At 46.8% G+C, this 13,854-nt stretch overlaps 1 protein-coding gene across 8 annotated transcripts in view; it reads right to left on the minus strand.

Annotated features, from left to right (window-relative positions):
- Positions 1 to 1,863: 1,863 nt before the first annotated feature.
- LOC135393968 (uncharacterized) overlaps positions 1,864 to 13,854 on the minus strand; it is a 256,551-nt gene continuing 244,560 nt past the window's right edge. For all 8 annotated transcript variants that reach the window (XM_064624365.1, XM_064624363.1, XM_064624367.1 and 5 more), the window contains 5 exons: positions 12,912 to 13,280; positions 12,625 to 12,854; positions 9,282 to 9,612; positions 8,863 to 9,156; positions 1,864 to 4,961 (listed from right to left, as the gene is read on the minus strand). In XM_064624365.1, coding sequence (XP_064480435.1) covers positions 4,671 to 4,961; positions 8,863 to 9,156; positions 9,282 to 9,612; positions 12,625 to 12,854; positions 12,912 to 13,175 — 1,410 coding nt within the window. In that variant the 5' untranslated portion in view covers positions 13,176 to 13,280 and the 3' untranslated portion in view covers positions 1,864 to 4,670. The remainder of the gene's footprint in view (positions 4,962 to 8,862; positions 9,157 to 9,281; positions 9,613 to 12,624; positions 12,855 to 12,911; positions 13,281 to 13,854) is intronic.

Here is a 13,854-nt window from a genome sequence, read left to right on the forward strand (position 1 = left end):
GCTATATGGAACACAGGTTATTATTCACTATGACGGCAGCTAATAACTGTTCACATCACTGCCACAACCACTTGTATTGTGGAATAGTTGTATAATGTATTGGTGACAACGAGCAGGAGAGACTTAAGACGATGGGGAAATAAAACTTTGATTTCCATGATGAGCCTGTCCTATATTCTTACAAGACTTTGTTTCCTTCTGCATTTTCACTACAAGCAAAGATTACTCTACTATTAAGTGCAAAATAATAAAGGAGAGGACGCTTCAAATGCCTGACTAAAATTCTGAAGTCACCAAATTTTCCCCAAGTGCAAAACATTTCCTAAGCCACTTGCATTTTTGTTTTGACCGTGTAAATCGTACTGAGGAGCCTTAATATAGATTGGCTAATAGATATCACATAGTTAAGTGTTTTGCAATGGTTGCCAAACTTCTCGTATGATGTATCACAGACAGTGGGGTGGGGTTTCGTATCGAGCCCACCCTACCTTGGAGGTCTGGCTACGCCGCTGATCACAGAGACATCAAGACATAAAAAGATAAAACATTGAACCTACTGTGTTTATTATGATACAAGCTGTCATGCAGTGGACTGCATTTCATCAGGTAGAAAAATAATGAGGAGGTGACATCAATATATAGCTTACGGTGTGGTCATTTAAACCACAAGAGTGGGGGACAAAAAAAAAAGAAACAGAAAAAAATTATCTCCCTCCCTTTTTTATTTTCTTTCTTTTTACTCCTCTCGTCTTCTCTTCTGGGTGATGTGATGACACCGTATGCTATACATATACTGAAGTCACCCCCTCATTATTTTTGTACCTCATGAAATGCAGTCCACTGCATGAAAGCTTGTATCACAATAAACACAGTAGATTCAATGTTTTATCTTTTGATCACTTGTGCTGACCATACTGCACTCAGTTTCGACATTTCCCCAATTGCGCAGACATCAATATATATTAAGGTGTGGAAGGTATGCGTTAAGGTGTGACTTCACTCGTGTGAAAATAAAATGCTTGCAATATCAGAAAATACTTGAATTTTGCAGAAGCCAGACAGATGCAACGGAGAGGGTTTTGTTCCGATTTGTCCTAATAATACTATGTGGGATTTAGTTATCACTCAGGCAGTGACCTGTATGATGGCTGGGTTGCAAATGCAACACCCACTGGAATACAGACACTTTGACCTACACACTTACCCTCTGCTGCTATACAGACAAATGAAAGTGCACTCATCTAGAAGCAACAACAAGGACACGGACAGACAAATGAACGGGAGGACTGCTTTTCCGGAGCACAGGAGTACTGTCTGTGTCCTCGTTGCTGCTTCAAGATCAGTGTATGTTACCAGCTACCCTACTTCACCAGTTTACCAAATGAAAGTGTCTGCAACAGTAGCTCGTGAAAACATGAATGGAAATATGTGCATTTCCTGCTGCTTTGGGGTTTCATAGATGTAGGTACTGAAGAGTAAAATGGAAATGAAAACTGATACAGCTATAACGCATTGTCACATTCTCAAAGTTTTACATTTCCTTGACGCTTGCGCACCTCTGAAGTGATCTTTGTGCAACAAATTTGGCCAGTGACTTCTGCATGCAGCTTGAGAGTCGCAACATGCCAGACATTATACTTACTGAAAAAAATGGTTTAGATGCCTGGTCTCGGAAGGACATTGTGGTTCTGTGTATAAGTCATATGCCACAGCAGTTTCCAAATAGGGCGCATAGCATAACATGCTGTACCAACCATACCGTAACCAAACAGAACAATTGTGATGCTCTTATGTGTGGCAAGCTTGCAGTGACCTACTCTTCAACAGTTTCGGAGAATGATCTATTTAGCCCCTGCCAACAAAGTGGTTGAAATTCAGCTTTATTCAACGCTTCAGAATTCAAAACCCCAGAAGAAGTGAGAACTTGTCCAGTCACAATACATCTCCTTACAAAAGAATTCGAAAATAGGACAGGTTATTTTCATTTTCTGTTCTGTTAGAGGCACTATAACACGCTTCCTTTTTTTTTATCAACACCGAACGGATCCTCTTAACAGGAAACACAAGACTCGTCGTACCTCCATAAATACCTTCACTCAAATATATACTTCCCTCTAATCTGTCAAAATATCCGAACGCCTGCTTAGGAACTCTGAACACATGCACTCACAATCCAGCATGACTAGAACTAGGTCTGTGTTTCTGGTTCGAAGTACAATGTCACTTCCAAAGCCATGCCCACCCTGAAAGTCTGCTACAATAGTAAAACACCTAAAACAATTCACACAGTTAAGACAAATATTAGTCACAGTTTGTATACTTATTTACATGCATCCTAATTGCTCTTCTCTGAACCAGGAGCCTGTGTGGTGCCTAGGCATCAAATTAAATTCCAATTAAAATTCCAGGGTAGGGTATTTTATTGCCGCCTGTTGTATTGCTGCAGAATACAGCAATGTGCTGCATTCAATGCACTGGTACACCGATTGCAGACTTTTAGTAAACTAATTTTGATGCCCGCTGTCACAACTATCCCTACTTAAACACCCAGCATTGATGGTTGGGTACTGTAGTTCATATAAGGACAAATAAAATATGTAATTATGAATAGAGCCTGAAGTTTTAGGGTTTAACCCAATTCTTACCCGAATTTGAACCCCGAATTGAGGGTTCCCTCTTTAGAGTGAAACCCGATTTGTACCGGGCAAATTGCCCTCCCTGAGACGTCTGTAGGAACGCATTAACTTACTGGTTTGGCGGCAAATGCAGTTACATCACCGTTTGTACCAAACCAGTACAGTTAGTTTGAGTAACTGAGCCCGATTTCTCCCCAAATTTAGCATACTGGAAGTTTTTTCACCCGAATTCCCACAAATTTAGAGCGCATGTTTATTTACCCGATTTTTACCCCCCGAATTTAGAAAAAATATTTCCCGAAAACTTGAGGCTCTATTTATGAATGACAAACACAATAAATTAGAAAGAGGCATCATAATGACACCTTCAAATATAATATTTTTTGTGAACATGGATACTTTGGGTACCAATTTGTCTCAGGTACGAATCACTTCCAATGATAAGGAGCAGCAAATGAGCACTACATGGGTGTGCATGCACACGTGTTCTTCATCATGCTCATCAAGAGCCTTCATCTTTCTCGACCTGGCTGCAATGTCTCATAACCTTGGGTCCCGGCTAAAGAACATGAACTCTTTGAACACTCAATGCATTCTTTCATCATCACAATTTTCGTTGATTGCGTAAAACCTCCAGTATGGAGTATGAGATTCAGCAAAATGGTGATGAAGCACATTACTATACTCAAGTTTCAGCTTCAAAATTTAGAATGAAGCAGACACGGTGGTTCATCTGCATTTAACGATCACGATGAGGGACTGACGATTGACAACCAAAATCTCGTGGTCCGTCAGAGCGGCAATGTTCTTCGTCTTTTGTGTATTCGAAGCACAAATATCTACATTAAAATGTACACCACATTACGCGCCTACTGTCACTCGAGGCGGGGGGGATTCAATGTGTATATATTACAAAATTGGAGCACATTTTGCCTTTGTGTCGCGCAAGGTGTCCATGACGTATCGCGATAAAAACGATCCTTTTTAAGTGTAAAATCTAGCTCAGACCTATTGACAACTTTGAGAAAGTTTGGCAGTGACAGGCGGGCGATAACGTTCGAGAGACTAAAAACACTGGCACGTCGTTTTTAGCAGGGTCTTCGTACGCAATGCTCGCACAGACATGTTACAGGATGGAGGAGGAAGCCACAAAAACTATTTATATATGTATCGTGACTAAACCTAAAAAGAAAAAAAAGTGTTACTTAAGCTAGAAAACAATATATCACAGTGTGTTACAATTTGATGTTTGGTTTTTTTGTTTGTTTTTTTTCGCAACAATCTGAGGATCAAACTCTTCTAAACACACACATCTTTTTTTTTTGTTCCATCAAAAAAACATTCAGGGGCTCTCAACTATATAGACATGCTCAAAAAGGCGCAGCATTCGCAAAGTGGGAACAAGGTATGTCGGATATTCCTCGCTTTCGACAGCATTTCTTTCGTGACTAGGACGCCCCCTCGTGAGGGACGTCTGCTTCCACGACAGGCTGGGCCGCAATCGCGTACTACCATCTACGTAGTACGAAAAAAGTTCCACTCGGAGTTCAGGATCCAATCACGAGACGTGTCACACAAGAACACTTAACACCTCGTTCGGCAAACTTCTCGAGGGCTTAGACTCCCCCTAATCGAGACTGGTGGGAAAAAAGTATAAGAGGTCCGATAAATACACTAGGGCATCGCACGACAAATGCGCTCGCGTATGTCGAAACAGCCGACGCCAGCCGCAAGCCGTCTGAAGCCGGAACTGCGCAGGGCTCTGGCTTGGTTCCGCAGCCTTCAAATTCAGTCAGCTTGCGCTCTTAGCTGTAAGAGAAGACTATGTATACGCTTGGCATGTTTCAGTGTTGCTATACACAGCTCATGAGGATCAACACCGTCCGATCAGTCTGTACAACCAGCTAAAAATAGTTTCCGTAAAAATCACGTTGTCACGTATCTTCCACGAGAGGCTGAGCTGGATAGCCAGATGGGGGTGGGGGTGGGGCTTGAGATACCTAGGACCGACTTGTTTGCGCTTAACGTTCAAGCTCAAGTCACGGCTAAGTGTCCACCTCCGTTTGCCCTCAGCACAAACGATGAGTCTGACTTGGAGTGAGTGTATGCTTTCACAGAGCGCTTGCCCAGCCTGGACGAAGCTTGCTGTTTGTGGTTGGGGATCACGTCGGGGGGTTGTACAGAGTAGGCGGATTTTTCCACGGTTAGCGAGGGCTGTCCGTAGATGCTCGACGGTCTCGGATCTTCTCCTCCAGGGGGCGTTGGGCCGTCGGGTAGGGCCCCTCGCAGCTCTTGGAAGGCAAAGGGAGTTGGCTTCTGACGCTTCTGCGGGAAATAGAGGGCCAGGGACAGGGATAGGAAAAACTGCGTTAAGTTGCGAGATTTTGTTGTTTTTCGTTGTTGAGGGGCGTTGGCAAAAGCTTTGTTAGCATCGGTTTGTTTTTCTTGTGCAGTGCATAGGCTATGTGCGAAAATGCAACATTGTCCAGTGAGGCGTGGAGGGACTATCGAGGAGAGATAGAGATCCTGTTAACAGGATTTGTAGGGCATCATAGAAAACTGTACACCATTTCTAGGTATGACAGCATATTGCAGAAAACCTCCTCATAGTCCCCGTAAAGTGGTCTATGCAGCTCTAAGTGCACATACTGGCCATGCTCAACGCTTCAACGCTGCAAGTGTACCCCACATGGCCAATCCAACAAAAGTGAAATTAACTGGGTGCAAGAGAAATCTTTGTTCAAACTTAAGTGAGCAAAAGGTGAGGATGCGTTACCTAATTGCGCGTGCAATGACGTAAAGCGTGCTTTCCTGCATAACAATCCTGTGCTGCGGCGAAGCACGCTTGCAGGTGGCACTCTTTTTTTTCTTTTTTTTTTTGCGAAATTTTCTTGCGTGGATCGAATGCCATTGAATAAAAGCGCTCCACTTGCTTCGCATGGAAGGTTCGAAATATTATTACAGACTGATTACCTTTTTGTTCTCTTCCGTGTCGTGCGTTACTAGATAGGACAAAGTGTACTTGTCAGTTCAGCAAGATGTGAGGTTCAGGTCACATGATCTCATCAGAGCGCTTCAGTACATCAGTGAACCCACAGCCATAAATGATGCAAGGGGCCACATGGTATTTCATGTCCGTCACGTGTCATTTTAACGAATTATGATATTAGTACGTACCAGTGGCGTGATTAGGGTACGCGTCACCCGCCCCCCCCCCCCTATAAACGACCCCTTTCCATGTCAGACGGTACGCGACACATAACAATATCCTAGCACAGGCAGAGAAAAAAATAGCGTGCTCGCAGAGGGGTTCCTCATGTACTGGTTGCGGCGCGTCACCGTGTGCGGACCGCACCTCCAAGTGACGCCACTGGTACGTACCGTATATTCTCGTCATATCGAAGGCGCTTGTCATTGTTGCTGTTCTCTTCTTTTTTTTTTGGATTGTTACTTTATTCGAGGTTTCAAGCCGCCTTGGCCGAAATGTATGCGTTTGATACGGATCATACGAAGCATACTGCCACCAGTATAAACCGTGAGCCGGCGAAAGCCTGTACAGCTGGTGATGCGGTCGCGTTTCCTTCCCTGTACACCTGAATGAAAAGGCTGCCAAGATCCCCATCACCAATGTTGATTTACTTGCTTTCAATACTTTTTTTACCGCTTCCGCAGTGTTTCTGTGCACTTCCGAGTTCGCCGTCACGGTTTTCGTAGCACTTCCGCCTTTATCGAACTGACGCTTATATCGAATTTTCTTCCGGTCCCGCTCACTTCGTTATAACAAGGTTTCCCTGAATGCACAATTTTCGGAAGCTTCGTAGAAATTCTCGTGTACTTCAGAAAGCCCCGTGGCTGTTCCTGAGAAGATTGGATACATCAGATCCTGTGGCGGAACACAGATATTGCCAGCAGCGTTGGTCTTTCCGTTATTTGTTTATTTTTGACACCCCGTGGTTGTTTATTTTCGTAACGATAGCACACGACGTTGTTTCCGTGTAGAATATTCGCGAAACGCGCGGTGCGTTTCGATAAATCGTACACCAATAATTGAGTTCCATTCGAAGACAAATTATCGTTCTAGGGACTTCTGAAACAAGAAAAGAAACGGGGAAGAATGCGGACAAGCTGCGTGTCGCTTAGAACGGCATGGACTATGCAGTAAAACTCTGTTACCAAAAATAATGACAAACAGAACTCTTCAGAATATACAACAGCGTATTTTATGGCTGACTCTCACACCGTGGTACAACAAAGAATCCAACTATTCTGCTGCTCGCTCTATATTTTCATACTCCAGCCTCCGACAAGATCCATCTTGTCAGGTACACCCATTCGTCCCCAAATTCCCCTACCTTAAACGGACCACCGTTAATCCCGTTCTGCACGATGAAGATAGGGAAGTTCTGACAACATTTTTCTTCTCTACCGCTGGCCACAGTGGGCTGTAGACAGGGCAATCGATCCGGATAAAAAAATTGGCTCCTCTTTCAAATATCCCGTCATCAGCACGAACACGTTTCTGTCTCGGTGAATGAGCGTCACGGCAGAGGGCAAATTATACGTGAAACGATCGGCTCCTATAGCTGCACGTGCAAAGTTGCGATAGCCACGAAGTATTTGAAATCGCGCGGTAGAACGGAAATACTACAAACCCCCTTTCATTTCACGGACCAATAAATTTTCGGGCACGGGGGGGGGGGGGGGGCATATTCGCGGCGACTAGATTTCGCGAATTCTGGATGCTAGAGTTATTCGTTCTTGTTTTGGGTCGCTTCGCGACAAGCACGAGATTAGCGAAGTAGTTCAAATGCTTAATAGAAACTGCAACCAGTGCAACCAGCTGTGAAAATAAAATTTGCGACTAGACTGTAGTTTTTGGAGTGTCGCTTTCTGATCGAATCTATCGAAAATTCTAGAATTTTTCGATTCGCGAGATAAGCGAAAATTAGAGACTCGTGAACACAAAGGGTTTTTAGTGCAACCAGTTCGAAGGGTGGATGTACGCTAGTTTGCCAATGCAGCTTTTTTTCTTCTTTGTCCGTTTATCGTAAAAGTAAGCACTAATTGTACGCCTGTCCGACAAAGAAGGTTGCCGCCTCCGCGTTGCGCTGAGAGTCTCGCTTTCGTAGTTCACTGCACTCTGTGCGAGTACTGTGGGTGACGCAATACGTTTTCGCCCAATCAGGATGCTGTGCGCCATAGACGTGTCAAACGACGCAGGTGGCGTTTGTAAACTCTAATGCAGCACAAAAGAACGGATAAATGGTCGATAATAATAATAATAATAAAGATGATAATAATAACAATAATAATAACAAAAACAGACTCCTGTACCTCTTTCGTTCACGGCGCAGTCCTGCACGTCGGCTTCACCTAACGCTTACGTGTAATGGGGGAAGTGTATGCGGTGGAATTGGAAGCCGCGTAGTTTTGACTCGTTTCTCAATGTTCCTACGTTAGTTTATTCGAAATTACGTCACGTTACGTTCAGATTCGACACTCTAGGCCCAGTCAAATTTGTTTACTTTCGTTAAAAGCGACTGGTCGCATATACTACTGGGTGAATTAAGTCGTCATACTGAAGATGAGTATACGCATGGCATCCTTACGGCTAACTCTGTACATCTCACAAACATGTATCGGGTAAAATCCGAGGACGGAAAGAACAAGGAGCTCTTGATACGGAATCCCCCGATTACAATAAAATTCGGAAACAAGAAGGATACTCGACGTCGGAACACGAAGTCATAATGACGTTCAAGCAGCCAAGGACAGGACGACAGACGGCACAACACATCTGCACTTGGCTGCTTGAACATCATTATGACTACGCGATACCAACTTTCCCATTTTAACAATATCGGAACACGAGTCAGGACACAAACTGAAGGAGGCTTCCCTTAGCACACATGTGCTATAGGTGAAGCTGACTTTACAAACGCAGCTGCCAACCAATAGATTTTCGTGAAAATATACTGAGATGACGACATAATGTAAAATCCTTTATTATTCCTGCTTACATAACAATATAAACCAAAACAGTAGACGTTTCGCCACCTATGCAGGCGGCGTCATCAATACAAATGGACGCCATTTGTACTGATGATGCCGCCTGCATTGGTGGCAGAACGTCTACTGTTTTGGTTTATATTGTTACGTAAGCCGGAGTAGTAAAGGATTTCACATTACGTGAATAGATTTTTCTTGGTGTAAGACGTGGTCCTACCTCTCCTCGTCTGTGCTGCTGTAGGAGAAACTTGTGTTGCTCCCCCAGCTGCATGAACGGGTTGCAGGATTGAGAGCGCTGGTACTGGCAGGGCGTGCTGCCGTCCAAGGTGTTGCTCTGCACCATGCGGCCCCCACGGCCTCCCGAAGTGACCGGGGAGTCTGGACGGATGTAGGAGAACTCGAGTGTCGCCGAAGCCGTGGCCCCGCCGCGCACCCGTTGGCCCAGCATGGCCTCTGGAGAACTGAGAACGTGCTGGGCGTACAGGGAGCGCTGGGCTAATGCTGGCGACACCTGGAACAGAGGCCACACCGACATCTTTTTATCGTTAGTCACAAAAACGGGCATTGCCAACACCTTTGCTCCGTTGTCCTTCTTTCTGTTTTAACTTCACAGTGACGACCTGTTGTGATACTGACCTGTAGTGAGCGTGGCGACGGCCGGTGCGACCTCTGTCCCAAGGAGACGAGCGAGCTGTAAGACCCCGCGCATTGAGGCGCAAGACGAGGTCCCAGTGGCGTGGACCAGGGCGCCGACCTCGTGTCGTAGTCTGCCGCCATGAGCGCGGGGCTCCCTCCGTTACTGGTGGCCGGGCCGTTCTCCGCCACGGACAAGCGCTGCGCCTGGCGAGTGAGGCTCGGCGTAGGCGTGCGCTGGCCCAGGCTGCGCAGCTCGCACGACGTCGATGTCCGCACGGAAGACGACGGCGAGGGGCCGTCCGAGAGCGTATGTTGCAGCAGGAGGGCTTGCCTGGTGGGACGCAAGATGAACAGCGTTTGTGCGTGCAAACATGACAAGAGAGAAACGCAGAGAAAGAGAATTGGCTGCATCCTTGGACGTTATGCGACATGCGTTATAGGGCCGTCACGTGGTAATATCACGTGACCATGTCGTGAAGCCACGGGTGTCATAGGGTGTTATATTTGAAATGAATGTTCGAATGACGGTAACGAGACCTCCACCATGCACACCCCTGGTGGCAGTTCAACAGACAGCGAGCGAGCGAAGTGAAAGTTATCTTTCATATTTTCGTGGTTAGAATATACATCCAATTATGGCTATTAAATTAATAAACGATCTAATCTAATTAATTATATTCATAATAATGATTATTAAAGGTTATTCGTGGTAAATGGCTATACCTGACGGGCAGAAATAAGTATGACCTCCACTGTGATACCAACAGAAACCCCCAAGGGATCCTGGCGGCTCCAACGTCATTTGCAGCGCCCCACCAATCAGTTTCGCTTTCCACCTGCCTCAACACTCGCAATAGCTCAGCTGTGACCTACTTGACCTGCGGCGTAACCTCTTGAACTCCACCCTCCACAAATAACGCGCGGGATAAACGTCATTGCCGAAAAGCACGCGAACCACGGTCGTTTCCCGATCCGTCAGCAATTACACCGACCCGAAGCCGCTTTAATCAATGGTTCAAATTAGCTCCCAGGACTCCCAAGATAGTGGTGCCGTTCCTCTGGGCGGGCGTTGGCCTCCTCGGGGCACGCACGCACGCAATGCCGACGTTAACGTGCACTGCTCGAAGAGGTCACCCTACAGCTTAGAGCGGTAACTCAAAAGAGCGAAACGTACGATTTCCTTATTATTTTTTTTCTCGCCAAGTCGGCTCAAGATACACAGTGCGGAACAAAGAGAGGTGTGCCACTAGAAAAGTGCTTTAGAATTAGTCGGTCCATGCAGTACTCTGTCGTACCCTACTGAAAAGTTGTGCATGCATATCACAACACTCAGCACTACACTATCCGCAACACTCGGCATACGAACTGTGGTGGCATTAGAGAAATTGGTTGTGCTGCCGGCTATATAAAGAGAGCTAGAGAACCCGCATGTAATGCCCGCTTGGGGCTTTGAGGTAATAACACAAATAAATAAATAGAACGACAACCAATGTTCATCTACCCTACGGCACGTGCAACATGTCGCCAAACTGCGCAGACGAACCTTACCTGTAACATTACGGTACCATTACCATTCCAAGCATACCATTCCAAGTAGGAAACCGTAGTATACTACGAAGTTATCACCGCATTCAACATCGAGGCTCTCAAAACAAAATTACTACCGTAAAGCCGCAGAGGTTGAAGGTCCATACCATCAGTATCACTGACACTGCACAGAACGCGCCAGCATCCTCCCAAAAGATATAGCTTCTCGTCTCACTTAACCTCTGCCTTCGCGTAACTTGCTAGGGTCCACCATCTCCTCCTTCTTCCTCCCACTCCTAACATTCTAAAATGAAGAACCTGTATCTTCTGGGCGGAGTGTCTATATACGGTGTACGGTTAACGCCGTACTCTTTTGCCGTCCATCTCGTCGGCGACCTTTCCGTAGATAGCGTGTACAGCCGAGCGACCGTTCAACCCGAGGGCTTTCCTTCGTCCAGAGGTGGACGGCGTGCTATTTCGGTGACCGCCCTCCATCAGTCACGCGAGCATCCGCCAGCATGAGGCTCGCATGGTGGAAGCACCAGTAATGAAGCAAGCAAAGAGGACGAGATAAACTACGCCGATTCATCATTGCGGAGTTGCTCCAACGCTGTGGCATTTCTAGCGTGTCAAGGGAAACGAGAAGAGTGGGTTAATGCGCCGGTATCGGTTGTTTCCGTACAAGATGGGTATGCGTTCCGAGACGTGTGTACAGAAGAAGAACATATGTTGAGATGGAGGGGATTGGATGACAGGAACCATTCCACAATCCACTTCCCCTCAATGTTTGCTGTGGGGAGCTGCCGCAAACTACCCCTGTGTCGGTTCACATTACATAGAAATAACATTAAGGAAAAAAAAGAAAAGAAAGAAAGACAGAATCAAATATGATCAATCTGCGCGAGCGACTTTATCGGGCGAGGTGTCGGCAGAGCAGGGCAAGGAGGAAGGTTCGATATTCGTTCGGTATTCGAGCGACACCGGAAGAAACGACGGAAGATTTGTTAGAAGACGCCACGGGAGAGCGCTCAAAGCGACGCTGCTAGCAAACGACACAAGCAGACGAGCAGCGGAGGAAGGAATATTCTGTGGCGGGCGAACAGAATGTTTACGAGGTGCCTAGGGCATATATGAGAAGACGTTGTGTGGGGCTCCGATGGCCACGTGCATTGAGCTAACTCTGACGTTGCTCTTTCCGCACCGAAATTTCGCCCATCTCGTTCGTGCGGATGCCCCGAAGCCACACCGGTAGGTTGTAGCGATTCGCTACAAGCGTACAGCTCGAAAATATTAAATTCACGCCGACCAAGTCTTCAGCGAATTTGAGACTTTTTGCCAAGTCACAGAGTGACACGGATGTGCACCTAGTTGTCATCTTCTAGAACTGACGGCGACGACAACTACGGTAGGGACGTTAGTCTTCCAAACCCTCGTATAATTAATAATGGTGTACAGCCAACAACAACAACAACTAAATCATGACTATGGCCTGGGGTGATCCACCGCTTGAGAGCAGTACCCTACCCCATTACACGAGAAGCATGAGATGTGAAATATGAAAATGAAGTTATGTGCAAGTACAACTCGAACTCCCGTCCCCTGGTTGCGCAACGCTATACGTCGCACAAAAGGAAGAAGCACATGAAAGAAGCGCCAATGGTCCTTGAGATGCAGGGGAGGACCCTACAGCGTCTGGAGCAAGCCGGTAGCCAAGAGGAACTCCAAGAACATCAGAAGTCCTCGACGGTGTTGGACATGGCTCTGACAGCCAGTGTACAGCCAGTTACTGCTTTAGAAGACAAAAGAGGCAACGTACCTTTTGGTGAGTCCGCTGTCACAGAACTGGGGCCCCAGTGTGTGCGCCTTTCTGAGCGCTTCCCTCCGGCCCTTACTCCGACCGATGGCGTCTCTAAGGGCGAACATCCAGTCGTCCAGGCCGCAGTTCGTCCACAGCAGGAGCTGGCCTTCCGTACCAACACGGAGGGCGATAACTCCTGTGCGCTTCTTGTCTGCCCACTGCAACCCTTCCACGTCTGCCAAGTTCACCTGCCACCCATAAGACACAGCGTTAGCGCGCAGTTCGGCACTTCAATGGATACGCACCTTGTAAAGGAATCCGCCCATCGCGGAGGTTCCGACCTTGGACTCTTTCTTAAAACACGCTAAGTAGTCCTTGGTGAGCACAAAGTATCGCTCTTTCCATCGGCTGAAGAACTTGTCCCACTGCTGCCAAAGGAGGCCCTTTTTTACTGTGGTTGTCTCTAGCAGAGGACCACCACCACCACCACCTCCGGTGGCCAGCCCAGTGCCCCCTCCATTGGTGGATTCCCTTCGCTGGCCAGTGCCCACGCCGTTGCTCAACAGCATCCTCGGGCATTGCTCACGGACTTGACCACTACCAGGATGCCCACCACGCCGCAGCGCGAAGTGGCCTCCCTCCTCTGCCTCCTGATGTCCGCTTCACAAGTGAACCTGCGTCGAGAGAGGACAGTGGAAGTCAACACAAGACAAGACATCCGCACACGCACACAAATACCTGTGGTACAGCTCCCGTCAACCTTAATAATAACACTGGAAAAAATTTCGTCTCGCTTCCGAGCGCGATAAGGGCCACCCTGGTGGTACTGGGGGTACCCTGGGGAAGGTTATGAACAAAATACTTGCGCCGTTAAACTAACAGAATAATCTTGTTCAATTAAGATTTCTTCGTAGCCCCAAGGATTGCTATAATCGCGCACGGGAACGAGATCATGTTTTTTTTTTTTTTTCAGTGTTATTATTAAGGTTGACGTGAGCTGTACTAGTGGAGTGGGGGGGGGGGGGGGAGACGCGGTACACATCGAAAGCAAGAGACGTCATACAATGAGTATCATACTAGAAATGCCAGTGCAAAAGGTAAGGTGTAGTAAGAAACATATGGGGATATTGGCTCCTACAGCCGAGGAGCCTGCGTACTAAAGGCAAAAGAGATATGAATCTGCACAACGGGTGCGGAGGATATCTGTGCCTGTCTGTGTTGGGGTGTAGCAAGTGCCGCCGGGCTAAA

The sequence above is a fragment of the Ornithodoros turicata genome, chromosome 5, assembly GCF_037126465.1.
Source record: "Ornithodoros turicata isolate Travis chromosome 5, ASM3712646v1, whole genome shotgun sequence".
NCBI classification, from domain to species: Eukaryota; Metazoa; Arthropoda; class Arachnida; order Ixodida; family Argasidae; genus Ornithodoros; species Ornithodoros turicata.